The 26937-nt window shown below is 38.3% G+C and overlaps 1 protein-coding gene across 4 annotated transcripts in view; it reads left to right on the forward strand.

The window, feature by feature from the left end:
* The window catches only part of Znf438 (zinc finger protein 438), a 142873-nt gene that overhangs the window by 85093 nt on the left and 30843 nt on the right, over positions 1–26937 (forward strand). For 3 of the 4 annotated variants that reach the window (XM_057787516.1, XM_057787518.1, XM_057787515.1), the window contains one exon: positions 14828–14894. In XM_057787516.1, the coding sequence (XP_057643499.1) occupies positions 14858–14894 (37 nt within the window). In that variant the 5' untranslated portion in view covers positions 14828–14857. Of the gene's footprint in view, positions 1–14827; positions 14895–15120; positions 15252–26937 lie in introns of those variants that run through there. The other variant, XM_057787519.1, reaches the window with a different exon arrangement.

Consider the following 26937-nt stretch of genomic DNA (forward strand, 5'->3'; position numbering starts at 1 on the left):
AACTCAGGACCTCTGGAAGAGCAGCCAGTGCTCTTACCCTCTGAGCCATCTCTCCAGCCCCTTGAAATCTTATTCTAAAGTTAGTTTTAAAGTTTAGACAAGTAAAAGATGTGCTTAAATTACTTAATGTTATCTCTGTTCGTGATTGTATCTGATCAACAACAGGACCATTTAACACTAGTTGTTAATTAGTGGTTTTCAAGACCATCAGCATTGAGCAAGCTGTCTAGAAACATCTCTGCTGAGTTCAGGAAAATACACCAAGAACCAGCTCTTGAGTGGTTTCCTATGGCGTTGTGTCTCAATAGAATTTAAGGAATTTATTTCTTCACATTTCATTTCTGTTGCCACTGGTTTTTTTCTGCCTGAATCTTTTCCTGTTCATTGGTTGTAACACAAAGGTTGGTAGTCTTACTTGCCTAATTTTCCCTCACTGCCCATCAGAGTCACTGGCCTCAGCTCTAATCCCTGTCCTCGAGCACTTGTAAGAATTAAAGCAAGCCAATTGTAGTCTGTGAGTATCTACACAATTTCAGGGTCCTGGAGAACTCAATAGCAAACATGTCCTCGTGCCAGGTCAGGTGGCTTCCTTTCCTACCTGAAGCTCAGTTCATATGTTGGTGAGATGCTAGGAACCTGAGCTAACAGGATCTCATTGAGCTTGGGTGTTGCTACTAGTGCATCTTATCCTCACAGTATTGATTCTTAAAGCTTAGGAATAGGAGCTGAGGAGATGGCTCAAACGATAAAAGCGCTTGACATACAAATGTGAGGTTAACTTAGTTTGGATTTCTAGAGCCCATACAAAGCCAGGCCCAGTGACATGGATAAGTAATCCCAGAACTCCTGTGGCATAATGAAGGGTGGAGACAGGCGAATGCCCAGATTGTGAGCCAACTAGCCTGTCATACAGAGGAGCAAAGAAGAGACTATTTCAACCAAGTAAGGACTGGCATCCATAGTAGCTCTCTGACCTTCTCATACACACTGTATAATGTCCATGCCCCCCACACACACACACAGAAAGGACTTTTAAAAACTCAATCATATAAAGAAGCTGTTGGAATACTGTGTTCCTTTCCCTCTTAACTTTCAAAAAATAGAGATGTTGACTATAAGCAAATTCCCAGCAAGCAGATGACAATAGGAAGTAGTAATGAGTGACCATAGGAGGCAATAACTATGACAGATAAGACTCTTTGTTCAGTATTACATCCAAGGTCATTTGAAGTTTTTGACTCTTAAATAAAACTTTGTAACAGATACCGCATTTTCTGTAAAACAAGTCCAGGGGTGCCAATTTCATTACATCAGACTTTCCAGTTGAACCTTATGAGAATGGAAATTCCAAGTTTTGTATGGTGGTTTTGTTCTGCTAGGCCTCTTTTCAAACCATTTTGCTCTAGGCATGAGTGAGCTAATCTCATTTGAGAAGATGTGTTCATTAGCAAAATTGTACCAAAATAAATTTCTCTAAGGTCATAGCATTTAATTTAATAGTATTATGATAATAACTGCCATAATTAGTTTCAGATTTGCCTTCTTTCCCAAAGGACAAGAATTTTTGTAGTCTTGGATGTACACTTAAGGCATAAGAATGACAGCAAAATTAATGTCATGGCCTTCAGAACTTGTTTATGGATTTTTCTTGTTGGGCTCTAAAGGACTTAGGGAACAACATTGTACATCAAAAATAAATCACTTAGGATGTGCAAGATAAAATTGGGTTAATTGGGTTCACCTGATCCTCAGCTAGGCCACACCTCAGTCAACCCAACATTTCTTATTAGTCAAGGAAGCATGATTTAATAATTAGCAAATTACCTCAGAACTACACAAAAATGCTTAAAGAATACTTTCTTCAAATAAAATATGTAGGATTTTTTTCTACTTATTGTTTTAATCTAGTTTGTTTTTAATTAAGAAATCACTTTGTCTTTTTATATTCATAGCAAGAATGTTCTGGTGCTATCAGGGCAGGTCTCTTGAACACATACCCACTTTTATTTTGGGGATATGGGCAGCACACTGTTCTACAACTGGAGTTCTATACTCACTCTTCTAAGCCCTTAGACTCTGAACCTTGCTTTTCACTCATTGTCAGGGTTTGTGTATCAACAAAATGGACTGTTGACACATCCATATAAAATCCAGAGAAACATGGAGGTACAAATGTTAGAGTTTATGAGGCTTTTGTAGCTAACTGAAAAATATGCCCACAATTTTCCCAAATAGTTTTAAAGTATTTTCTTATTTGTTAGTTTAATCAATAGTTTTATTTCTAAATATTTCTGACAGTTCCATATATGTATATAATGTATTTTTGTCATTATCAGCCTCATAACTACTTAAGCTTTTCCTTCTCCTGTTGAAACCCTCCATCCCAAGGCCCTCCCTTCTTTCCTTTTTGTATGTATGTGATCCACTGAGTTTACTTAGTGCTGTTGGTAGGAGTATGGGTTGAAAATTATTTATTGGACCATAAAAACCTGCTAGTAGTTGTACCACAAAGAAAATCACATGTGCCCACAATACTTAACTGACAGTAGTCCCTCAGGAGGGGTAGGTAGGGCCTATGAGCCCCTTCTTCATCCTTGATGGAATGTTGATGGGCTTCATCTTCTCCAGATCTTGTGTAGACAACCACAGTTTCAGTGAGTTCATGACTAAAATCTAGAAGACATTGTTTTTCAGCACCCTTTCCTAGTTTTTATTCTTACATTCCTTCTACTTTAGAAAGGGTTGGTAAAGATGTCCCACTTTGAACTTAATGCTCAACAGTCATTTATTCTTAGCATCTTAATCAGTTATGAGTCTCTGCATTAAAACTGCTCACTGCAAAATTAGCTTATTTCTCACCAATGTTGAGAGCAGCAATTATCTATGGGTATAAACATAAATATTTATAAGGCAACTTGGAAACATGTTCATCTAACAAAACAACAGTAGTATATTCTCTTGTGGGCCTGTGTGCTCCTGAGCCATGGACCTTTGACCAGTTCTACAAATACCAGGTGTGAATTCCCTCCTGAGGGCCTCCAGTCCAACTTTAGAAAGCAATTGGTTGCCCCTATAACCATTGCCTCATCTTGATATTATAGTTTACACGATTTTCAGTAGTTATGTGGGATTGTTGATGACTTCTTTCCTTCAGCGTCCTACATAACGCCTTCTAGTACTATGAATGCTAGGTCTTAGGGAAGAATTTTCCAGGTCAGTTCCAGCTTGATTTTTCTCTATCCTGTAACCAAAGTGTGATATCTTAATTTTGGTGGGTAATCAAAAGCACTAGCAATAACCTATGCTGGTTTATGGGCCTCTGAAGCCTCCCTGATCAGCATCTTATAGGGAGATATCCCATACCTGACACTAGAATTTTTATTTAAAAACCCATTATTTCCTCTAGGTTATCTACCCACAGAGGGTACCTCTATTCAATTTTTATACTTTTAGTTTTAATAAGCTTACAAACTAGTAGGTTTTCCTGTGGCTTTTTCAATATACTTAGTTTTGGTGAACACTGCTCCTTACCCCTCTTCTTCACCCTCTCCACCACCATTCCCACTGAAACCTTTCGACCTTCGGTTATTCCCTAGTTTATGCCAGGTGTCTTCTACTACTGATCCCTCTTCTAAGGCCTTTCCCCTTTGTTTCTATCTCCTTGGCCTCTACAAACACTCCAAGTTAAAAATACACTAATCTGAGAATTTAAGCTAGGATATGAGAGTGAATGTATGAATTTGCCTTTTCAGGGTCTATATTACCGCATTCAGTATAATATTTTCCATTTTTGAGCCATTCTGCTGCAGATTTTGCTGTTCAATATTTCTTTAGCTGAATAAAATTCCTGTGTGTGTGTGTAACTTTATTTTCATTACCTAGTCATCATTTGACAAGCATCTGATCTGGTTCCATTACCTGACTATTGTGAATAAAGCATCAATTGAACATGACTATATACTTTATGTGTACACATAGAGGCAAGAAGTCAATACCCTCTGTCTTTTTCGATTGTTCTAATTTGTTTCTGCACTTAAGTGTGGGCCTGGAAACTGAATCAGGTCCTTATACTTTTCCCCCAGTACTGATACTTAAAAACTTCAAGAGACTACATGTTTAAAACAGAATCTTGCTGTACAGTACACACAAAAGGACACACCAAACATTGGACAAATGGATGAAAACATATGAGATACGTCATTACAAAATTTTCTAACATTGACCAGGCTTGGCACACCTTTCATCCCAGCACTTGAGAAAACAGTGGCAGGCAGATCTCTGTGAGTTCCAAGACAGCCAGAGCTACAATATTGAGGCCCTGTGTCAAAATAAAATAAAATAATTTTTAAAAATTTAACATGATTTCTATAAAGAAATAAATAAATTGTATGTAAAGCATTGAAGTCTTCATTGTCTTTATACTGATATGTCAACCAGAGGAGACTGGGATAATGCTTTTCAATTTCAGTCTAAAATTCTATACTTGGAGATTGTTATTAATCATCATTAATCATTGTTTTTGTTGATTGAGAGATAGTCATTTTTCATTCTTCATGGAAAGACAGCAGTAGATATTACCTAAAACTGAACAATCCAGAAATACAGTTATAAATATTTGTTAACACAGGTGGATATATTGATATCTGAATATTGATCAAATAAGGTTTAAGTGCTGAGAATTGAATGTGCTTGTCTTTGAGCAAGAGAATGTGGTGTCTATATCTTTAAAATAAAATAGATATATTAAATACAGCTTTGACTTAAAAGTTTTAATTAAAAATTAAAAAGGAAAACATTATTTCTAGCTGCACAGAAAGAGTTGGTACAAAAGATGAAAGAGTGAAGGCGGGAGAAAACTCTAGAAGACAGGAAGAGAAGACCTTCTGGCTCGGGCAGCAGCATGGGGGTGGAGTAGAGAGTGGCTTTGTTGGAGGCATGTGCAGCATTTTGTTCATAGGTGACCAAATGGAATGTGTAGGCAGTGAATATTTTCCCCTGGAACCAGAAGAAAATGCAACCAGACTGAAAATAACAGTTTAGCATTGTCGTTAGAGCCACCAAAGTTGAAGGAAGTTTTAAAAACAAAACAAAACTTTGTAAAGGGTAAAGAAGTGAGTTTCTGAGCTAGAATTACTTTTTCTGAACTTCCTGCCTTTGTTGAGGCAGAAAATGACCTCAAAACATTGTTAACCTGTCTAGGTAAGAATATAGGCATCACTTAAGGAACACAGAGACATGGGTGTATACACATTTTGTAAAGACAGACAGATCTTGCAACAGGAAACCTAACATTTATCTTTTATGTATATTCTATTCTGATTTTTTCTATTATTTATTTTTGAAATGACAAAGATATAATGAATGTTTCTTTTGAAATAATTCTAGAAAACTTTACTTCCATATTAGCACCCTGTTTTAAAATACTGACTTTTTACAAAATATTTATAACACGCAGAATCTAATTTAATACTTTTTTTCAACTAATAAGTTAAATATTATTTTTCTATCCCTTTCTAAGTTGTAAAAACTAAAGATGTATTACAGTAAGAAGAAATGGGGGCTAGAGAGGTAGCTCCAAGATCAAGAGTACTTATTGCTCTTTCCAAAGACCTGGATGTGGTTCCCAGTATCAACGTTGTAGGTTATAACCACCTATATCTCCAGTTCCAGGGAATTCAGTGCCTTCCTCTGTTCTCTGTGAACACAGGCATGCATGTGGTACATAGACATACACGTGGGCAAAACACTCATACACATGTGTAGCAACTCAGTTAAAAGTGGTCCTCTCTCCACTCAACTCTACTGATGAGTGAGTTTTTAATGTTTTACACACAGGTGATTGGGCTAAATATGACCTTAAAAATTAATGGTCAGCCCTGTGTTTTAGCATTTTTTATTTGGCCAGCAGTCATGTCCCTCTGAGAAGACCACCTTAACAGGTCTGAAGAGTAGAAGAAATATTGCTTAAATGTAAAGAAATTCTTTGCATTTTACTTAATACTAATACACAACTATTTAGAAGACAATACTAGTATTAGTGCAAACATTAATATAAGCATTAAAAATTTCAAAATAGATCAAAATTTATTATATAGATAAGTTTTATCTTCTCTGATCCTTTAATACCAAATCCTTATGATTTGAAATTTTTATTTTTACTTTTTTTTTTTCCAGAACAGGGTTTGAACCAAGGGTGTTGTGCATGTCAGGCAAGTGGTCTAGTACTGAGCAACATCTCCAGTTATTTGCCTTTCAAATAGAACAGATTAAGATAGGAGCAAACATTGCTACAGTTGAGTATATGGGGAGTACTATTACCAGTTACAATATTTTACTAATAGACTTTTATTATTTTAAAAAAATAAACATCAAGTTTATTAGATTCTCTTAATCTTGAGAAATCCTGAATTCCAACACTGCTTACAAGTTTGTGCTGTTAAAGCAATGAAGTACAGCACACCCACTTTGAATGGGCAGTTGCTTATAAAGTTAAATAATGTGCTGCTCCTAGGTTTTTATCCAACAGATATAAAACCATTTTCCTGTTCAGAAATTGGACATATACATTTATTACATTTATTTTGATAACCTAAAGTTGACAAATGCCCATTAGTGAACAAATGCCCAGTGGAATACTGTCCCAGACTAAAAAGAGCTCTAGTGAAGAATGGGCTGTCACCTGCGGATTCACTAACTGTTCTAGCATCAAATCTGAAGTCTTGCAGGACTTTCACAGTGTTATACCTTAAAATCAAGAACCATGAGATGACAACAGAATTGAACATAAAAGGTCTGTCAAAGGGTCAGCTGCCAGCAAGGCTAGATCTGTGGCATATGCCAACGTGTAAAAAAGAGCCTGGGTGCAGTGCTGCATGGCTAAGCCTGTCACTGAAGCAGATGATGAAAAGGATCACAAGTCTGAGGCTAGCCTAGTCTACAAAGCAAGCTCTTGTCTCAAACAATAAGCTAGGAAAGTTGTTCAAAGAGAATAAATACCCACCATGCACAGGGCTCTCAGTCTCAGCAGCAGGATGCACACATTCTCAAAAGTTGTTGGTTTTAAAACAGCAAAAGGTTCATTGCCTGTTTTTGTATTTCCAATTTAATACTTTCACATTTTAATATCTACTGGGCATATTTACTATGACATTTATCCTGATAACAGCATGTCTGTCTGATGATGTATGACATATTTATTTCCTAGGAAATAGTTTTCTGGAAATGCTAATCTAAATCAACAACTAAACTGAATCTTGGGGTCAATTCCTATACAAACATGCTAGAACATACCACACAGACTCTCAGCATGGCCTAATTTCAGCAAGCTTTGACATCAGCAAGGCCGGGAACAAGTGATTGCCTCTTCTGAGGTTCGTTACCTAAACTTCTTTTTAGGAAACTTGGCAAGGAAATGTAACAAAGGTAAGCAGTGCCCACCTTAGAGTCCATCAATAAGAAGGAAATGTAACAAAGGTAAGCAGTGCCCACCTTAGAGTCCATCAATAAGAAGGAAATAGAAATTTTCCATTTCCAGTATAATGAAGTCACTTTCTCAAGTTACCACTGCATCAGATTTTATGTTCAGTCAATTCTCTTTGAATATCTTATAGTAACTAATACTCAGAGCAGTTATATGTGTAGCTTATTAAGCTCATTATTATAGATTTTGCTGGTTTCATTGTTTGTTTTTTTCGGATAGATTTTTCTATGTTAATATACTTTTCACTTTTTCAAGTTTTTTAAAAAGCCAGATTATGATGTTTACAGATCTTTTTATACCTTGAAGGAAGTGTGGAGGCTTTGTCATGGTGCCCTGAATGCATAGGACTTCTTTTGTGTGAAGTTTGAAAACTAAAAGTCAGGTTTTATGTTATTGTTTAGTTCCTCTTTACCTCTGCTATTTTTGTATAGTGAACTCTCATCCTAGCTAATCATGAGATGTTGCATTATGATATGGTTCAGTGTTTTCTTTAATGTTAGTATGCTAATTACACTGCATATTTTTCTAATAAATTGACTGAATTCCAGCCACACTTTCCACAGCAGTCAACTATAGCTCTCAAGTTTTCCACTCCAGATACCAACATGCTGAGGGTACAGTTAAAGTTATTTTAAAGATCCTAAAAAGCCAAAACAATCTTGAGTGAAAAGAACAAAGATACTTGTACAAATTAGGACTTCAAAATACACTGAAAATTCTAGTGATGAGACAGCTTTCTTTGTATTTGCATGACACACAGCATACCTAAGGACTGTAATAAACAACCCTGCCCATCTATAGACAGCCAGTTTTCAGAAGAGTTGCTAACCACACACAGTGGAGGAAGGACAGTCTTCTCAATAGACAATGTTGGAACCATTGGACAGCCATAGTTAGAAGAATGAAAATAGGCTCCTTCTTACCAGTTCTAAAGCTACTCAAAGTTGTTTGAAATTTAAGTATAAGATACAAAAGAACTAAAAGAAAACAGAAAAGGGCTAGACAGTGGTGGTACACACCTTTAATCCCAGCACTCAAGAGGTAGAGACAGATGGATTTCTGTGAGTTCAAGGCCAGCTTGGTGTACAGAGTGAGTTCTAGGACTGGCTCTAAAGCTACATAGAGAAACCCTGTCTTGAAAAAACAAAATAAAAAAAGAAAGAATGAAAGAAATAAAAGAGAAAACACAGAGAAATGCTTCAGGACTTTGGAGTGAACAACAATTTTTTGGACAGCAAATAAAATCAATTAATTAAATTACATCAAACTAAAAATGTTTCTGCCAGCAAAGAAAATGTCAGAGTGAAAAGTCAACCTGTACAAACTGTGTATCCATCAGATGTTCATACCAGAAGGAACTATGAGAGCTGGCAAGTAGATAATCTGACTTAAAACATATTGTAGACCTACTGTGTTTGTTACTTTATGTTGCCGCAAACACCATAACCAAAAGCAGCTAATGTAAGACGAGTTTATTTGGCCTTACAGTTCCAATGGGAGAGTCCATAATAGGGGGAGTGGTAATGCCTGTAGGCAGCCAGGGCAGGAAACTTAGATCTCCAACCACAAACACAGAGAAGAAAAAGTGAACTGGAATTGATGTGGGTCTATAAACCCCTAAAATTTATCCCCAGAAATGCCCTTCCTTTAGCAATGCTCCATGTCAAAAAGGTTCCAAAACCACCAAAATTGTGCCACCAGTTGGAGACCCAAGTATTCAAGTTGGTGAACCTATAAAGAACATTTCCTATTTGAACCATTATACCTCCATAGATGTTTTCTTCAAAAGGAAAATAAATGGTGAACAGATTGTGACAAATATGGTTATATCATCATTAAACCACCCAAGGAATATAAATGAATCCACAGTCAGGCATCAACACACCCCAGTAAGAATGATTGCCCTCCCTAAAAGACAAAAGACAGTGAGTGTTAACAAAAGCATGAAAGAAAAGGAAACCTTTTCACAGTTAATGGGGATATAAATTAATATGGCCATTGTGGAAAGCACTGTGAAGCATCTAGAGTTTAAAGATAGAACTAGTATATGAACCAGTAGGCCCATTACTGGGCAATTCTCCAAAAGAAATAAAGCCAGCATGCCGAAGAAGCATCTATACTGCCATGTTTATTGAGCACTGTCGTAAAAGCTAGAATAAGTAAACAGTCTATTGGTCTGATTGCAAAGGTTTCAGTTGTTCATTAGTGAAACAAATATGATTATACAAAAAGAAATTGTCAAATTAGTACAGTTTTTTATGTATATAGGGAAAAAAGAATCATATTTCTCTATGACCAGCCTTTTAAGCAAATATATCTTAATCACTTTTTATGCTTAAATATTTTTAAGAAACAGCCTTGAAAATATCATCAGTCTTTTTAATGTCTAATTTGTACAGAATTGAGTTCAAGACAATGATGTTTTTATGACAGTGATGTTGAATGCCATGATGCTGCTGAGATTAATTCCTAAAGTGAAGAGAAGGTGTGATTCTGAGGAGTGAGCACCCTAAGCCTTCAGGAGTATTGTTCACAGCACATAGCAAGTGCCTACAACACCAGCAACACCTGGTACCCCTCCCCTCACATCCAGCTGCTTCTGTATTTTTCACAACTCATAAGCAAACAAAAATAGTTTTCATCTTGCATTTCCTTGACTTCTTAATAAAATATAACATTCTTTCTAGTGATTCCTACTTTAACATCTTCTTTTAAGAACTAAGGATTAATAATTTTATGGTTAAATATGTTCTCATCAGCCGGGCGGTGGTGGCGCACGCCTTTAATCCCAGCACTTGGGAGGCAGAGGCAGGCGGATCTCTGTGAGTTCGAGACCAGCCTGGTCTACAAGAGCTAGTTCCAGGACAGGCTCCAAAACCACAGAGAAACCCTGTCTCGAAAAACCAAAAAAAAAAAAAAAAAAATGTTCTCATCAGCTTGCTTTATTCAAGGCATGAGCTTAAATAAGTGATGTCTGCATCTGTTGTAAACTCTTTAAAAATACTATGAAGGTATGATTGATTCACGGTAAGCTGCACATGTGTAGAGTAAAGTACGATCAGTTTTGAAGTATGCATATCCCTGAAGCCTTAACCACAGTTAAGATGGTGAACACCTCTGTCATACCCTTAGGTGGAAGCATTTTCCCCATGGAAAAGACATCAAAAAATGGAAACATATTCCATGCTCTTAAGTAGGTAGAATTAACATAGTAAAAAATGGCAATCTTATCAAAAACAACCTACAGATTCAATGCAATTCCCAGCAAAATTCTTCACAGACCTCGAAAGAAAAATACTCAATTTAATATGGAAAAGCAAAAAAAAAAAAATGAAGATAGCCGAAACAATCATGTACTTCTGGAGGTATCACACACAGTCCCTGACTTCAAACTCTACTACAGAGCTACAGTACTGAAAACAGCCTGGTATTGGCATAAAAACAGACAGGAGAATCAATGGAACCAAATCTAAGACCCAGATATCGATCAACACCCTATGAACACCTGATTTTTGGCAAAGAAGCAAAAAGTATAAAATGGAAAAAAAGAAAGCATATTCAACAAATGGTGCTAGCATAACTGGATGTCAACATGTAGAAGAATGAAAATAGATCTGTATTGCCATGCACAAAACTAAAGTTCAAATGGATCTAAGACCTCAACATAAAAACCAACCACACTGAACCTCATAGAAGAGAAAGTGGAAAGTACACTTGAACACATTGGCACAGAAGACTACTTCCTAAATATAACCTCAATAGCTTAGACACTGAGAGAAACAATAACTGGGACCTCCTGAAACTGAGAAACTTCTGTAAAGCAAAGGACACCGTCAACAAGACAAAATGGCAGCCTAAAAAATGGGAAAAGATCTTTTCTAACCCCATATTGGACAGCGGGCTATCTCCAAAATATACAAAGAACTTAAGAAATTGGTCATCAAAATAACAAATAATCCAGTTAAAAAATAGGGTATAGACCTAAACAGAGAATTTTCAACAGAGAAATCTAAAATGGCTGAAAGACCCTTAAGAAAATGCTCAATATCCTTAGCCATCAGAGAAATGCAAATCAAAACAACTCTGAGATTCCATATTATACCTGTAATAATGGCCAAGATCAAAAACACTAATCACAACTTATACTGGAGAGGATGTGGGGTAAAGGGAACACTGCTCCATTGCTGGTGGGTGTGCAAACTGGTACAACCCCTTTGGATATCAGTATGGCTATTTCTCAGAAAATTAGGAAATAACCTTCCTCAAGACCCAGCAATACCACTTTTGGATATATACTCAAAAGATGCTCAACCATACTACATGGACATGTGCTCAACTATGTTCATAGCAGCATTGTTTGTCATATCCAGAACCTGGAAACAATCTAAATGTCCCTTGATGGAAGAATGGATAAGGAAAACATACATTTACATTTTGGAGTACTACACAGCAGAAAAAAATAATGACATCTTGACATTTGCGGACAAATGGATGGAGCTAGAAAACATCATACTGAGTAAGGTAACCCAGACCCAGAAAGACAAATATCATATTACTCACTCTTAAATGGCTTTTAGACATAAAACAAAACAAACAAAAACAGAAAAACCAACCTACAATTCACAATCCCAGAGAACCTAGGCAACAAAGAGTACCTTAAAAGAGAAATACATGAATCTAATCTACATGGGAAGTAGAAAAAGACAAGATCTCTTGAGTAAATTGGGAGCATGGGTACTATGGGAGAAGGCAGAAAGGGAGGGGAGCAGAGAAAAATATATAGCTCAATTAGAAAATGTATCTTAAATACGTTATGCTAAAAAATAATAATTATAAGTTAAGAGAAACACAATGGAGACTCTCTTTTCTCCATTATACCCAGAGTCAAGCCCCTGCCTCCTGCATCATAGTTATCCAACTCCTGTGGTTTCCTGTCTCTTTGGGATCAGTTATTTTGGGTATCGTTTTAAAGAATTTTTTTTTATTTTATGTGTATATGTGTTTTGTCTGTTTGCATACCACTCACATGTCTGGTGCCTGTGGAAGCCAGAAAAGGGCATCAGATCCTCTGCAACTGGAGTTAGAGACAGTTGTGACCTGCCACATTAGGGCTGGGAATCAACCCAAACCCTCTGGGAGATCAAACAGTGCTCTAAACATCTGAGCCTTCTCTCCAGCCTCATTGGGATCTATTTTTATGAACTAATTTCTGGTGTTTTTGAAAGAGTCAATTATCTGTTTCATTCTTATTTTTATTGCTTTATGTAGAAGGATAATTTTGATCTCTGCTACTCTGTCTTGATGAAAAATGAAAATTGTGCCTTTTAATTGTACTCAATTTTGTTTTTTTACACCCCCCAGTGTAAAGTTTCATCAGTCTTGAACTCAATGGTTTTTATTGTTGATATTTCTTAGAAAGGCATCTGTACTTAAAAGCTTATAAAAATGTTGGTTAATATTATTCCAAAGATCTTGTCTTTTTTATTCAAACACAGTTACCTTTTTAAATCTGCATTTTACATCCTCTAAATAAGGATTGTGGCCCATGTCACATGCCTTTAATTCCAGCACTTGGAAGGCAAAGGCAGACATATCTCTGTGAGTTCAAGGCCAGTGTGGTCTGTGTAGTAAGTTCTAGACCAGCCACAACTACATAGTAATACCCTTTCTCAAAATAACAACAGTACATTTTCCATTTCAGGGTTTTTTAGACGAGCTGTCGTGTAGACCAGGCTGTTTTTGAATTCCTCATCCCCCTGCTTCCAGGATTTACAGGCATATGCTACCATACTTTGCTTCAAAAATATATTTTTTACGCTACATTTATAGCTGAGAATGTTGTTTATACTTGTGAGATTGAGACAGGAACATTACTCTGAGTTCCAGGCCAGGCTGAGCTACAAAGTAAAAACCTGTCTCGAATTAATTAATTAATTAATTAATTAATTAATTGACTATTATTAGTTAAATATGCATCTATACAGAACTTGTAGTGACTTTTTATTTTCATTATTCGCTAAACAAGCACAGTGACCAAACTTTTGATATTGTGACATGACTCTTTCATCTACAAATGTGTTTGACCACATTCATAGCTAGCTCTCATTTGGATACACCCATATAAAGGCATTTGTTTATATAGCATTTACATTGTACCCTAATAGTGGGCTAACCTAGATTAGCTAAGAGAATATGTGTGGATTATTTGCAACTATCACATTGGAAGACTTGACTTTCGGTCTCTGAGGTTTTCCCAGTACCAAGCCCTGTGAATACTGAGTTGCTGGTCAATGCATAGACAGCTTGGAAACTTCTAACCTAAAAAGGGAAACTTACAATTCCATGACCAAGCACAGCATAGACACATGTATAAATTTGCCACCATGTGCTTTCCTTTTTGACAATAATACTGGCATCTGTCTTTTAGTATGATTATATCAGCATTTTCTTATGTCCTGCATAGGTTGCATACTCGTATGCATACATTGATAAGGCTTTATTCTATCAAGTGATTATTTTAGACTTATGTTACTCTTGCAGCTTGTGATTTATATTTTAGTGTTTGTTTTAGTGTAAACGGAAACTGCATTTTCACTTCCCGGCCTCCCAAACCCAAATAATCACACAGAAACTGTATTAATTACAACACAGTTAGGCCTATTAGCTCAAGCTTATTATCAACTAGCTCTTACAACTTAAATTAACTCGTATTTCTTGTCTATGTTTACCCATGTGGCTTCATATCTTTTCTCAGTGAGGCATTCTTATTTTGCTTTCTCTGTATCTAGCTGGTGACTGGATCTCTGCCTTTCCTCTTCCTAGCATTTTCTTAGCCTGGTGCCCTGCCTATATTTACTGCCTGGCTACTGGCCAGTCAGTGTTTTATTAAATCAGTACAAGTGACAAACAAATCTTTACAGTGTACAAAAGCAATATCCCACAGCATTTTAGTGTTTAGTGTTTAGAATTTTAGTATTGTCTGTATTTATAATTTATTTTAGTAATTATTGTTTAAACAATATATTTGAAATCTAGTTATCAGGTGGAACATTTTCAGAGACTCTGGACTCTGCTTTTGTTTGACTACAAGAGCAAAGATGCAGGTAGCCACTCATACAGCATCACAGCATTTCTTCCCAAGTCCAGCCCAGAGTAATTGAGAAAATCCTATCCATAGAAAAATGAACAGAAAATGCATGCAGCAATCATTAATAGCTTAAAACCCATTTCTTACCACTCATTAAGGTTATAAATAGGAAAACATTGTTCAGAAGCTTTTATAATTTTATTGTGTATTAACACGGTATCAACTACTTTCTAATTATTCTTTGTTCTTGAATATTTTAGAAAGTTACTGTTCAAGTCACATACATCATAATGCGGAATTCTTCATCAGTACCACCAAAAGACGAAGGTAAGACAAGCCATGCTGCAGAAGATGCCACTGTACACATTATAATAGAGCAATTTCAGTTGATATATTTATGTCTCCACTCTCTAGTCATGAGGTGACATATTTCCTAGAATTAAAAGCAAAGCCTCCAATTACATATAAATGTTCATTTCCTTTGGTAAATGAATCTAGTGACTATGGATTCCCAGGTTACCAGGACATGATAAGGATCTGTCTCCTTTCCTAGGCTGAAAGGCCCCTAGAGCAAGCCAACTCATTCCATGCAGAACTGAGAGACCAACCCACCACTGCCAGTTAGCTGGAGGTAATAGATGTCACTGGGATTAAGGATGTGGCTTCACTGGCAGAATGACCCAGGTATCTTAATAAGTGTTGCATCCATGCCCCATACATATTTATATTCATACACACACAAAGGCATACGTATGTAGAGAGATGATGTTTGCTTATATAATTACCCTTGTTTTGTCTCATACCATTCAAAATGAAATCTATGAGAAAAATTAATTTTCCTTCATGAAACCTATAAAATATATATATATATATATACCATGATTTTAAAATTACTTCTTTTATTTTGAGATTATAAAATACTTACATCATTTTTCCCTTTCCTTTCTTCCCTCCAAAGTCTTCCATATACCCCTTCTTGATATCTTTTAAATTCATGGCCTCTTTTTTCATTAATTATATCCATATATATATATATATATATCCATTTATTTATATATATATTTATATGTGCAAATTGAGAACTGACCATTTGGCATTGGACAAATGATCTGTTTTTTCATGTGGAAGACGTTTTCTCCCACTTTGGCTTGTCTATAGCTTTTAGAGTTTTTGTTTTTGTTTTTGTTGTTGGTTGCTTTTTTGGGGGTTTTGTTTTGGTTTTAGTTTTGGTTTTTGGTATTTCAAGACAGGGTTTCTCTGTAGGTTTGGACCCTGTCTCGGAACTACCTCTTGTAGACCAGGCTGGCCTCGAACTCACAGAGATCTGCTTGCCTCTTATTTCTGAGTGCTGGGATTAAAGGTGTGCACCACTGCCATGCTGCTACTCTTGTCCCTGTTTAGCTCATGTTTGCATGATCATGTTGGTGAGACTTTATGGGTGTAGCTTCTGACAATTACTAGAAGACACAGTCTCAGTAAACTCCCTTATACTTTGGTTCTTACATCTTTCCACACCCTCTTCTTGTACTAATGTTCTACAATCCTTCTACAGTGTTCCTTGTATTTTAGGTGTAGGAATGTTTTGTAGATGTTTCCATTGGAACTGGGCACCACAGCTCTTGCATTTTGATTGACTGTAGTTTTCTGTAGTGGGCTTTGATAGCTAAAGTTTCCTTGATGAGGAGTGAAAACTACACTTATCTTTGACTATACCTTGTAGTAATAAGAGCGGCACGGGCTGTGTCCCAGGCACCCAGCTGCCCGCATGGCTAGCTTATGCCCCGAAATAATTACACGGAAACTGTATTTTTTTAATTACTGCCTGGCCCATTAGTTTTGGCCTCTTATTGGCTAGCTCTTACATATTGATCTAACCCATTTCTAATATTTTGTGTAGTACCATGTGCTGGCTTACCAGGGACGATCTTAACCTGCGTCTGTCTGGAGTGGGAGAATCATGGCGACTCCTGACTCGGCTTCTTTCTCCCAGCATCTAAAACTAATGCTTAGATGGTTGCTAGGGATTCTACTGGTTTTAGTAAAGTAGTAGGTGTAGGTTCTCTTCCAATATCTATGGTTCACTAGCACTGTGTAGTTGACTAGGTTTCCAGGAACAGGCATGGTTTCCCTCCTGTTGAGCAGGTCTTAAGTTCAATTCGAGAGCTATTGATTACTGCCAAGGTATGAATGTCACTGCTGCATCCATAAGGTTATTGTGACATGCTGGCCCTTGATGTGGTTCATAAGTGTCATAGCTGTATAGGACTGTTGGTTTTCCCTCTGGGAACTTCCCTGGTACTATCTGATACCATGAAAATAGTCCTCAGGGAGGAGTCACTCAGGTCATTTTCAACTCAGAGGTCTCTGGGCCCTGTTTCTGAAGTACATGGTGTCTGCAGCAGTCAGGAATTACTTTCTACCTCTAGGGGTAGCAACCAAAGACAATAACAATAGGCCATGTATTTAAGGAATCTCTTGAACAGTCCTAGCTAAGAACTCAAAAATAAGTTCATCTCATGTATGGTCTTGGGTTTTTGTTAGGTTTTCTTTGGCTTTTGGAGGGAACATTTTCAGTACAGATGAATAAAGTTCATTAAAACTTCATAGGTATATTTATAGAAATAATTACATGTATTATAGTTCTTTAAGTAAATAGTAGTATGATTCCTTTTGACTTATATGATTCCTTATTCCCCAGACATCTTTGTTTTTCTGAGTCTGTTAAGATGATCATGTGATTTGTGGCTTTAAGTACATTTATTTATTTTATTTTATTTATAAATTTGTATATGTTGAAACATCCCTGCATTTCATGGCTAAAACCAACTTAGTCATGGTGTATAATCTTTTTGATATATGTTTGTAAGTATTTTATTGAGCAGTTTTGAGTATGTTCACCATTGACATTAGCATTTTCATTTTTGTTTGTCCTTGCCTGGTTTTTTGTTTTTTGCTTTGCTGTAGGTCTTTCTTGAAAGTCTGGTAGAATTCTGCTGTGAATCTATCTAGTCCTGGTCTTATTAAAGCTGGAAAGCTTTTTACTACTACTTTAATCTCCTCACTTGTTATGGGTATGTTTAGGTTGTTAACTTTTTGGTTTAATTTTGGTGGTTTTGCGGAATCTATAAGTTCATGCATTTCTTTTAGATTTTTCAGATTAATAGAGTATAGGTTTTTAAAGCATTCCCTTATGATATTCAGAATATCTTTGGTGATTGTTATAATGTTTCCCTGTTCATTTCTGGTCCTGTTTCTTTCTTTTGCTTAGTTGGACCAAGGGTATGTCAATCTTGTTTATCGTCACAAAGAACCAGATCTGAGAATTATTACTTCTTTGTATTATTTTCTTTGTTTCTATTTCATTAATTTCTGTTCTGATTTTTAATATATCTTACTGTCCACTGAGTTTTGATTTGGTTTGTTTTTTTTTTCAAGTTTTTGAGTTGCACCATCAAACCATTTATTTGTGATTTTTCTGTGTTTTGTTTTGTTTGTTTTTAAATGTAGGCACTATAAATTTTCCTCATAGGACTGCTTTCAGTGATTTTGAGTACTGTGTTTTCATTTCATTTAGTTTCAGGAAGCTTTTTATTTCTTTCTTGATTTCTTTGCTCCATTCATCATTCAGTAATGAACTATTTAATCTCTATGAGTTTATGTATTTGCTTGAGATGTGTTTGTAAGCACAAGGCAAGAGGGTAACCAGGCCCTGCAACTGAGGACCTTCAACTACCAGGCTCTGCCTACAGAACCCTACAATGGCCATAATGGCCAGACCCAGCCCCTTAAGACACAGACAAAAAGCTCTACCCTACAGAGTAAAAAGGTCAAGATCAGACCACAAAGCCCACCAGTTCCTAAGCTCAGCCACCCTGGAAACTCTGGCTCTGAGAAACTCTATATAAAACCTGCCTTCTGCTCAGCTCTTTGCTGCTTCTTGCCCTAGCAGAGTCAATCACCATATTGTGTCTTTTCCAAAAATATCTTATGTGAAGTTTGTTGCTTAGCATGACTTTGGGGTACTCCTTGGCTCCTGACTGCCAGCATGCCTTTGCCCTCAGAGATTTAGAACTTACATTGGTGTTGTGACTCAGATAGGTTCTCCTGGTGCTTATGCTCCCCCTCAGGGTCTGAACCACACTGGGGTCTTATCCCTCATCTCTAGTCCACCCACAACAGACTCACATGCTGATTCACTGATTGTTTGACACTCTATCCACCAGCAGCAATTTGGTAAGTTTCCCCTTTGGTCATTGTAAATGCTTCTCTGAGTCTTTAACCCTCTGGAACTCTTGGAGTCAGAGGTACCCCCAGCCATGATCTTTAAGGCTGTGGCTGACCCTCTTCATCTGACCCCATTAACCCATCCTTAGAGATACAACCGTGCAGTTTCCTTAGGCCCAGTTGGACTGTTGCATCCTTTTCCTGCATCTTCTACCTTCCCTTCGAAGCTGCCATAATCCCACAGCTTCTGTAGGCCCTTGTGGCTTTTGTGACTCTATTCTCCAGCTCTTTCTCATGGTTGAGCTCATTACAGACCTCAGTTTTTCATCACCTTATGACATGTCTTCGGACCTCATTGAAAGCCCTGGTTCTAAGTGCTGAGTCACTATGTCAGGCTATTAGCTCTGACCCCCAAGCTAAAAAGCTTGGTACGCATTTGGTCCTCCCTGAGTCCTGGGTATGACTGTGACTACAGGTTGCAGTTTTTTTTTTCTCTCCACCCCAACTCCCATCCATGGGAGCCATGCCTTCTGTAATATCTCATTCTTCCTAGAATAGAAAACCTCAAGCCTCTACCCTTGACACCCAACCTGAAGGGCCCTAAATTTGTTTGCCTTTGCAATCAAATGTGGCCTCAATACTCCTTAGATAATCAATCCAAATGGCTGCCTAATGGCACCCTAGGTCCCAATATTATTCAGGGCCTTTACAAATGCTGCAAGAAGTTTAGGCTTTCTCTTTTCTACACTCCAAACCCTGCTTATTTTTTACTTATTTTGACTCGTCTCACTGCCCCCACCACCACCCACACACTGTGTACATGTCCTGTCTTTTAAGGTATGGTTGATGAATCTGTAAGTTTGTTGCAAAGTAGGAGTCAGGAGCTGGACCTGGGCAGGGTGGGGAAGGGAGCAGCATCCTCTGTCTGTAGCCAGGACCCCAAAATTTCATATTTCTAAGCCTTCTTTGTTCTCAGCTTACTGGATTCAGTTTTACAGGAATTCAAGTGTTTTTTTAGGAATCTTTTAACTGAGTGACATTAGACTGTTGTTTGATGCTGTTCCACTTCAATTAAAAGCTGGCTCTGAAGGTGGGTGTGTTTCCCCATTCTCTAGACCCAAGCATGCTTGTTAAAAGGTTTCCTCTGAAATGTCTGTCCCGTATCAGGCAAGCCACCTGACGTTGTTACAGAGAAAGGAAAGGCAAACAAAATAAGGGGCAGACTATTCCCAGTGGGGACCATTGCTACTCATCTCATGCTCTCTTGGCTTTAGTCTAACTCTCTAAAACTTTTGCTAAGATATAAGTCTTATCTCAAGATTTGTAAGACTATTGTGTAAATTATCTGTATCTCAAGATTTGTAGACATTTTGGGTATGATTAAAAATCTGTAAAATTTGTAACAAAAGGGTTAACTTAAAACTTGTCACACCAGGGTTGATAGCTAAAAATCTATGCATAAGTGATCTTAAAGGAAACATGTGGCTTGCCACCATTTTTGCTGTTGTACCCCCCCCAAATCTGGATAAAGATAGCCACGTTGCTGATAGCCATCTCTGCTACAGTTGGAAAAAAAATGGATTTTTTTGCCATGTGACTTCACTCCCTTCTTGATTAAAAGTAACCACATAGTATAAACCAGGAAAAAAATCCTTGTAGCTATGAAGCCCGAACCAAATGATTCCACCACTATTATTGATCACTCTAATGAGCCTCCTTATTGGCCTCAACTCACAGTCTCAGGCCTCTTTAGGTTCCCTTTGTTCCTCCTCAGAAATGAACCAGCCAAATCAAGTCTCTCAGGTTCCCACCTTTCAACCTACTGGCAGCCCTTAGTCCTCCTGTTACTCACTCCCACTCTACCGTGGGACCCCCTTTATCCCCTACCACCACAGCCTAAACTAATAATGGTTCTCTCTTCGCAGAGTGAATGGCTTAGTCAAGGTGGAAGTCACCTACTCATTAAACAGACACTCTCAAATGTTTGATTGGGGTTCTGTACTACTAATTTTCCACCTTTATTAAAGAATTTCACTATATTACCCAATTTTACCAAGCTTACTTTCCATGGCATTTATATGATTCTCACCAACCCCATCCCCCCAAGGAGCACAGACAGGTCTGGGACTAGGCTGGAGCACATACAGATAAAGTCCAAACAACTTGCTCCAAGCTTGTCTCTGTAAGCCTGCCCTTAAAGCTTTCCTCCCAGAATTTCTCTGACATTGTGGCTAAACTTAAATATCTAGAGAGGACGGCCCTAACTCCACAGGCAAAAATCTTAGCAGTGGCCATCAAGGTGTACCATGGGAGAGATGAAAAGGGCCTGAAAACAAAAATACCTGCTCCTAGCTAAGGTCTTTTAGTTGGCCATAGCAACTGCTTAGGCTCCTTTGCCTTCCAAAACCCAACAACCTCCAGATTCATGCCTCAGATGTGGTTAGGAAAGTCACTGGGCTTGCCTGAGCTTTTCTAAACCACTTTGACATGTCCAAGATGCCATCAAGCGGGGGACATTGGGCTGCTCACTGCCCCTGTGTTCCTCACAGTGTGAGGACATCAAGCATAAATTGCCCTCCAGCCGACCTCCTAGGTCTGGCCGTAGACAACTGACAGGTCCGGGCTTCCTTGACCCAACCACCACAATTTCTACCCAACTCACTTGGTCTGTCCTACCCCAGCAATTCCAGGACAGCCCTCACATGAACCCCCCACCCCCTGTGCCGATTACCAAGCCCTTTTGTAAGCTTCAACAAAGCCTCCTTCAGGCCGCCACACTATATCTTCTGGACTTAACTTGCCCATTCTCTCTTTCTGTGTTAGAGAAAAGGAAGGGATATATGCTCAGGGTCCTGGGTCACCAATTGGAACCTTCCTTTGTACCTGTTACGTATTTATTGAAGAAATTAGACCATACTATCCAAGGATGGGCACCTGGCCTGCATGTTCTGGCTGTACCTGAGCTTCTCATATGCAAATAAAAGGTGGACCCTCAGGTCACCCACCACTGTTTTCTCTTTTCACCATCTTTTCTATCTTCTAAGGTACAAGGGTCTCCGAGAACTACTCCCCTCCTGAGTTCTCTCTCTTAAGGTAGCATTGGTAGAGGATGTCACAATCTTCAGCCATGCCCGTGTCTCAGCATTTCAAACTGTCTCAAGTTGCTGATTTAACTCTCTTAAGGTGTGTACAAATCATTTGTTTCTGTTGATTCATCCATCCATCGTAATTGGTTCCAAATTCTAGAACCTACCTCTTCAGCCGTTTCTTCCCTCCACTTGCTATAATTTTCTATCTCTTTGCCTGCTTAGTAAGTATCTTCTTTTTTTCTGGCTCTTGGAGCTTGTTACACCCTTCAGAGTCCCAGCACATGGGAAACTCTGTAGTTACTATGACACTTGCCTTCTCCCTCTATTGGAGCCCTCCCTGTTTCTTTGCCTCCTCTCCCTAGGAGCTGCCTGCTAAGTCCTGCAGCTTCCTTAAGCAAGTCCTTCTGGGCCTCTACAACTTGTCCCTACTGTCTCTCAGCTCATTCCTAAGCCAAATATCCCTATCATCCTTTATCTCTTCTACATCTATCTCTTCAGTATCATAGACTGCTTTAAGTCAAACTGTATCTGTTTTGACTCCTCAGGTACATACTTTATGGGCTGGATTCACACACTGAATTCCTTGATCCATAATAAATAATACTTTGACCCTGAGCACTGCCACCCAGCCCTTATGTCCAAATATTCACAATGCCTTGGTCATTGGCAGCATTCAAGTTTACTGCTACCTACCAGCTGGGTGGTCAGGGCCAACCCTTGCCAGTTCCCATCATAGAGTTTATAGTGGTATGGCATGACAAATAAGCAGTCCAGGTCCTACCTTTTCCTGAATTCCTGGGTGTAACTGCCTGAGTCACCACTGCAATGTCAGAACTATCAGGGGTCAGGAAAAGTGGGGGCCGTTTACCATCAGTTCTCCACTAAGTTCATATAGGATCTCCAACAGGTGGCTCAGACTATCCTTAAGCCTCCAGGACCAAAGACTCACTGACCACCATAGGAATACACAATCTACTAGGATTACAGTTACTAACAGTAGAGAGGGTGATCTTTGCCTCTTCCTCTGGGAGGAATGCTGTTTTTATGTCTACTAGTCAGATATAGTAAAAGATAAGATTTGACAGCTCCAGATGGATCTCCAAAAATGTAAGAAACACCTCGATGCTTCTGGCCAGTGGCTCATTGAAAGACCAATATGGAATTGGATTCTACTGTACTTAGTCATCCTTCTCCTCCTCTTCTTACTCCTACTAGTCACCCCCGCCTTTTAAACCTCTTGTCTAGATTTCTTCAACAAAAGATTCAAAAGATTTCTAATTAAATTTTTTAATTTCTAATTAAATTTTAATCAGTTGCTATTACAAGATTACTGACTATGGAGCCAGAGGCCTGTAACTCAGATTATACCCTGACAGTGAAGATCTGTTTGCCCTAAGGACTTCAATGCCCCAATTCAGCAGGCTAATGAGAGCATTGCCCCCCTTTCCTGACCCCTGATAGTTTATCAACAGCAAACAAAAAGGGGGTAATGTAAGCCAGTGCCCAGGTTCTGCCCCTAAGGACCTCCAGACTCCACCCCCTGCCCTCAGAATATTCTTATGTCCAAAATGACCAGACCCAGCTCCTTAAGACACAGGTGGCCCAAGATTAGACCACAAAATACCAGCAATCCCAGGCCACCTTGAAAAGCTCTGCCCCCAAGAAACTATATAAAGCCTATGTCCTATTCAGTTCTTCTCTCCTGAGCAGAGGCTGCCACCTTCTTGTGTCTTTCTCAGTAAATCTCTGATGCGAGGTTTGTTGTCCTATGTGACTTTGTGGTATTCCTTGGCTCCCAACTGCCAGGATACCTTTTGCCTCCTCCCCACTTCCAGAGCTGTAACATAGACTTTATTTTGTTATATTTAGATAGGGTACAAGTTATTTCAGTCTTTTGAATTTGTAATATTTGTTTATGCCCCAGAATACCGTCTAATTTAGAAAAGATTTTATGTGCTGCTAAGTAGACTGTATATTCATTGGAATGGAATATTCTGTGAATATCTGTTAGGTTCATTTTATACAGGATATCAATTAATTCTGATGTTTCTCTATTTTTTTTTGTCCAGATGACCTATTGGAGAAAGTGGGGTCATCTAGTATTAATGGATTGATGGTAATCTGTGTCTTTAAATCCAGTAGTACATTTTTTATAAAATTGGGTGCACCAGAGTGTGGTGTATATATGTTTAGGATAGTAATGTCTTCTTTGTTAACTGTTCTATTGATTACAATGAATTGTCCCTCTTTGTCTTTTCTGTTAAGTTTTAGCTTGAAGACTGTTTTGTCAGATATTGGGAAAGAGATGCCTGCTTCCTTCCTGCTTGTCTTAACTAGGTTCTTATTGATATAAAGAGACACCATGGCCACAGCAACGCTTATAAAGAAAACATTTATTTGGGGTGGCTCACTTACAGTGATCATGAAGGGGAGCATGGTGACATGCAGGCATGAACTGAGAGTGCTCCATCTTGCAGGCTACAGGAAGTTGACTGGCTTTCACCCTGAGGGGAGCTTCAGAAAAAGACCTCAAAGCCCGCCCCCACAGTGACGCACTTCCTCCAACAAGATCACACCTACTACAACAAGGCCACACCTCCTAATAGTGCTAGTCCCTTTGGGGGCCATTTTCTTTCCAAACTATTTGATGGGAGTACTTTGTCCATCTTTTTACTCTAAAGCTTTGTTTTCTTTAAAGCTAAGATATGTTTCTTGTAGGCAGGCAACAGATGGATTTTGTTTCTTGATCCCGTTAATTAGCCTATGTCTTTTGATTATAAAATTAAGAACATTGATATTTGAAGTTGTTGAAATGTATTTGTTAATTGCCTTCTTCATACTGTTGATTTTTCTTTTTGTTGCTGTTGTTATTGTTCTCAGTGGTATTTTGTGTTTTACAAATTATGGCTTCATATTTCTTCCATAGTCTCTGGCATTCCCTTCAATCCAAAATTTTTTTTTTGTTGTTATTTTCTTTAGGTTCAGTTTGTTGAATAAAAGTATTAGAGTGTTTATATCATGGAAAGTTTTTCATTCTCCTTCAATTATGGCAGATATTAGTCTAGGCTGTTAATTCTGGTTTCTTAGGACTTGGAGTGCATTGTTCAGGCTCTTCTGGCTTTCAAAGTTTCCATTAAGAAATCTGGGCATATGGATTTCTTTTGTTCTGAGTCTGATATGGACAGAGCAGGTTGAAGTAGAAGAAGGGATATACAGGCAAGTTGGGCCTAAAGGTTAGAAATGGCTTGGGAGGAATGAAGTCAAGTGGACAGAAGGTTCTGGGCTGATATATGGGATATACCTCCTGGTCCAAGCCTGTAGTGTGGGGGTAGATCTTTCTGGATGGAAATGTTGACTGTGGCATGCAAGGTACCTTTGAGTGAAGGGTTGGCAGGGTAGGTCCTGGCAAAAGTCTAGAGAATGGTTGTGATGGAGGCAAAATGGCTAGACTAGGCCTGAGCACTGGATGTGTGATCCAGATTAGATCTGATAGGTTATGGAGGGAAGGGTCAGGCAGACCCACCAGACTAGACCTTGGAGAAGGCTATGCTCTACCTAGCTGTGTAGAAAGTTAGGCATGGTATGGGAGGAACCTGCAGATTGGTGGCAGGTAAGGAGAAAGCCCAGAGGTTGATTTGTTGCAGGCAGGGGTAGCCAGACAAAGTGGGACACAAGCTAGATCTAGCAGGCTAGATCTATCCGTATGGCTTGAATGAGTCAAGGAAACTCACCAGACTAGACCCTGGAGAAGGATGTGGAGTATCTGGCAGTGTGGAGAGATTGGTGTTAAGAAAAATACCCTAAGAAGGGGCAGCTCCGCCGGCGCAAAGAAGTCCAGTTAGGTCAAATCAAATTAAATCAAAATGCCCATTGTTTTATTAGTACAGCGCTCTTGGTTGGCCAAGCACATGGTCGGGAGACAGGACAGCGGGGAGCCCATGCAAACCTGAAACCATGTGTTTCTCCTCTGGGATCCCACTTAAATACCCTGTGGGAGTGGTCCTGACCCTTCTTGCTGGGATTTGTCTCACATTAGTTTCCTTAATAGATAGGATTGCAAGTGTCAATACCATGTATAGATGATTCCTGATTAATTTTAACAGAAGTTTCTAGTGTGTTCATAAAAACAGATTTTAGGTAGAAATAGACTCTTTAATAAAGACTAACTACATTGTCCTTCTATAAAGAATAAACTAACATATAAGAGGAATGCATATTTTTCCTTTCCCCTGCATAGCACCTTCTATACAGAAAAATAAATTTGTGATATAGATAAGAAAAGATGTCATCTTTCATGCTGTAAAACTGGATAATCTTAGTACAAGACATAACTTTTAGCAAAAAAGAGAATTTGCTATAAAGATCCTTAAAATAAATGAAACAAATACTCTGATCTGATCTCTACTCCTAAGAATATGGTACCCTAAGTCTTTAGAAAACATGGAAGCTGGATTTCTAATTCAGTTCTACCTCTTGATTCTATAATCTTAGGTACATCATGTGACACCAGCACCCTTCTCTGTAACTCTGATAGTAAATCCCGCTCTGTAGTATATATGGAGATTAATGGAGGTAACTTATATACCTTACCCAGCATATTACTAGTTGCCAGCTTTGTCTTGACCTCCAGGTGCAACCTCTTGAGCCTTCTTCAGATTTAGCATCCCTAGGAACTTCCTCCTTAGTCTTTGCTGAAGTCCCAGTCCTGGAATTTGATAGAAAAAGAGGGATTACAACTAAAACAAGCAAACAAACAAAACCATTAGTCAAGTATGTAGTGTGGTGTCCCCTCTACTACAGCTTTCCATCCTTTGTTTATTTGGACCTCACAATAGGTTGGATGTAATTTACCAACCAGTAAGCCACTGATTTGAACCCAAGATCTATCACAAGCCAGAGGTCACTGATTGTCTCCATTGTCACCATATAAACATACAAAGTAGATTGCTAACAATCACCCAATCATTCCCTTCTTCTTTTCTGGCCAATACTAAATTACATATTTGAATTCCTAAGTCATTTTAGATCAATATAAAATTATATTATGGAAAATTACA

This window comes from Chionomys nivalis, chromosome 13, assembly GCF_950005125.1.
Source record: "Chionomys nivalis chromosome 13, mChiNiv1.1, whole genome shotgun sequence".
NCBI lineage: Eukaryota > Metazoa > Chordata > Mammalia > Rodentia > Cricetidae > Chionomys > Chionomys nivalis.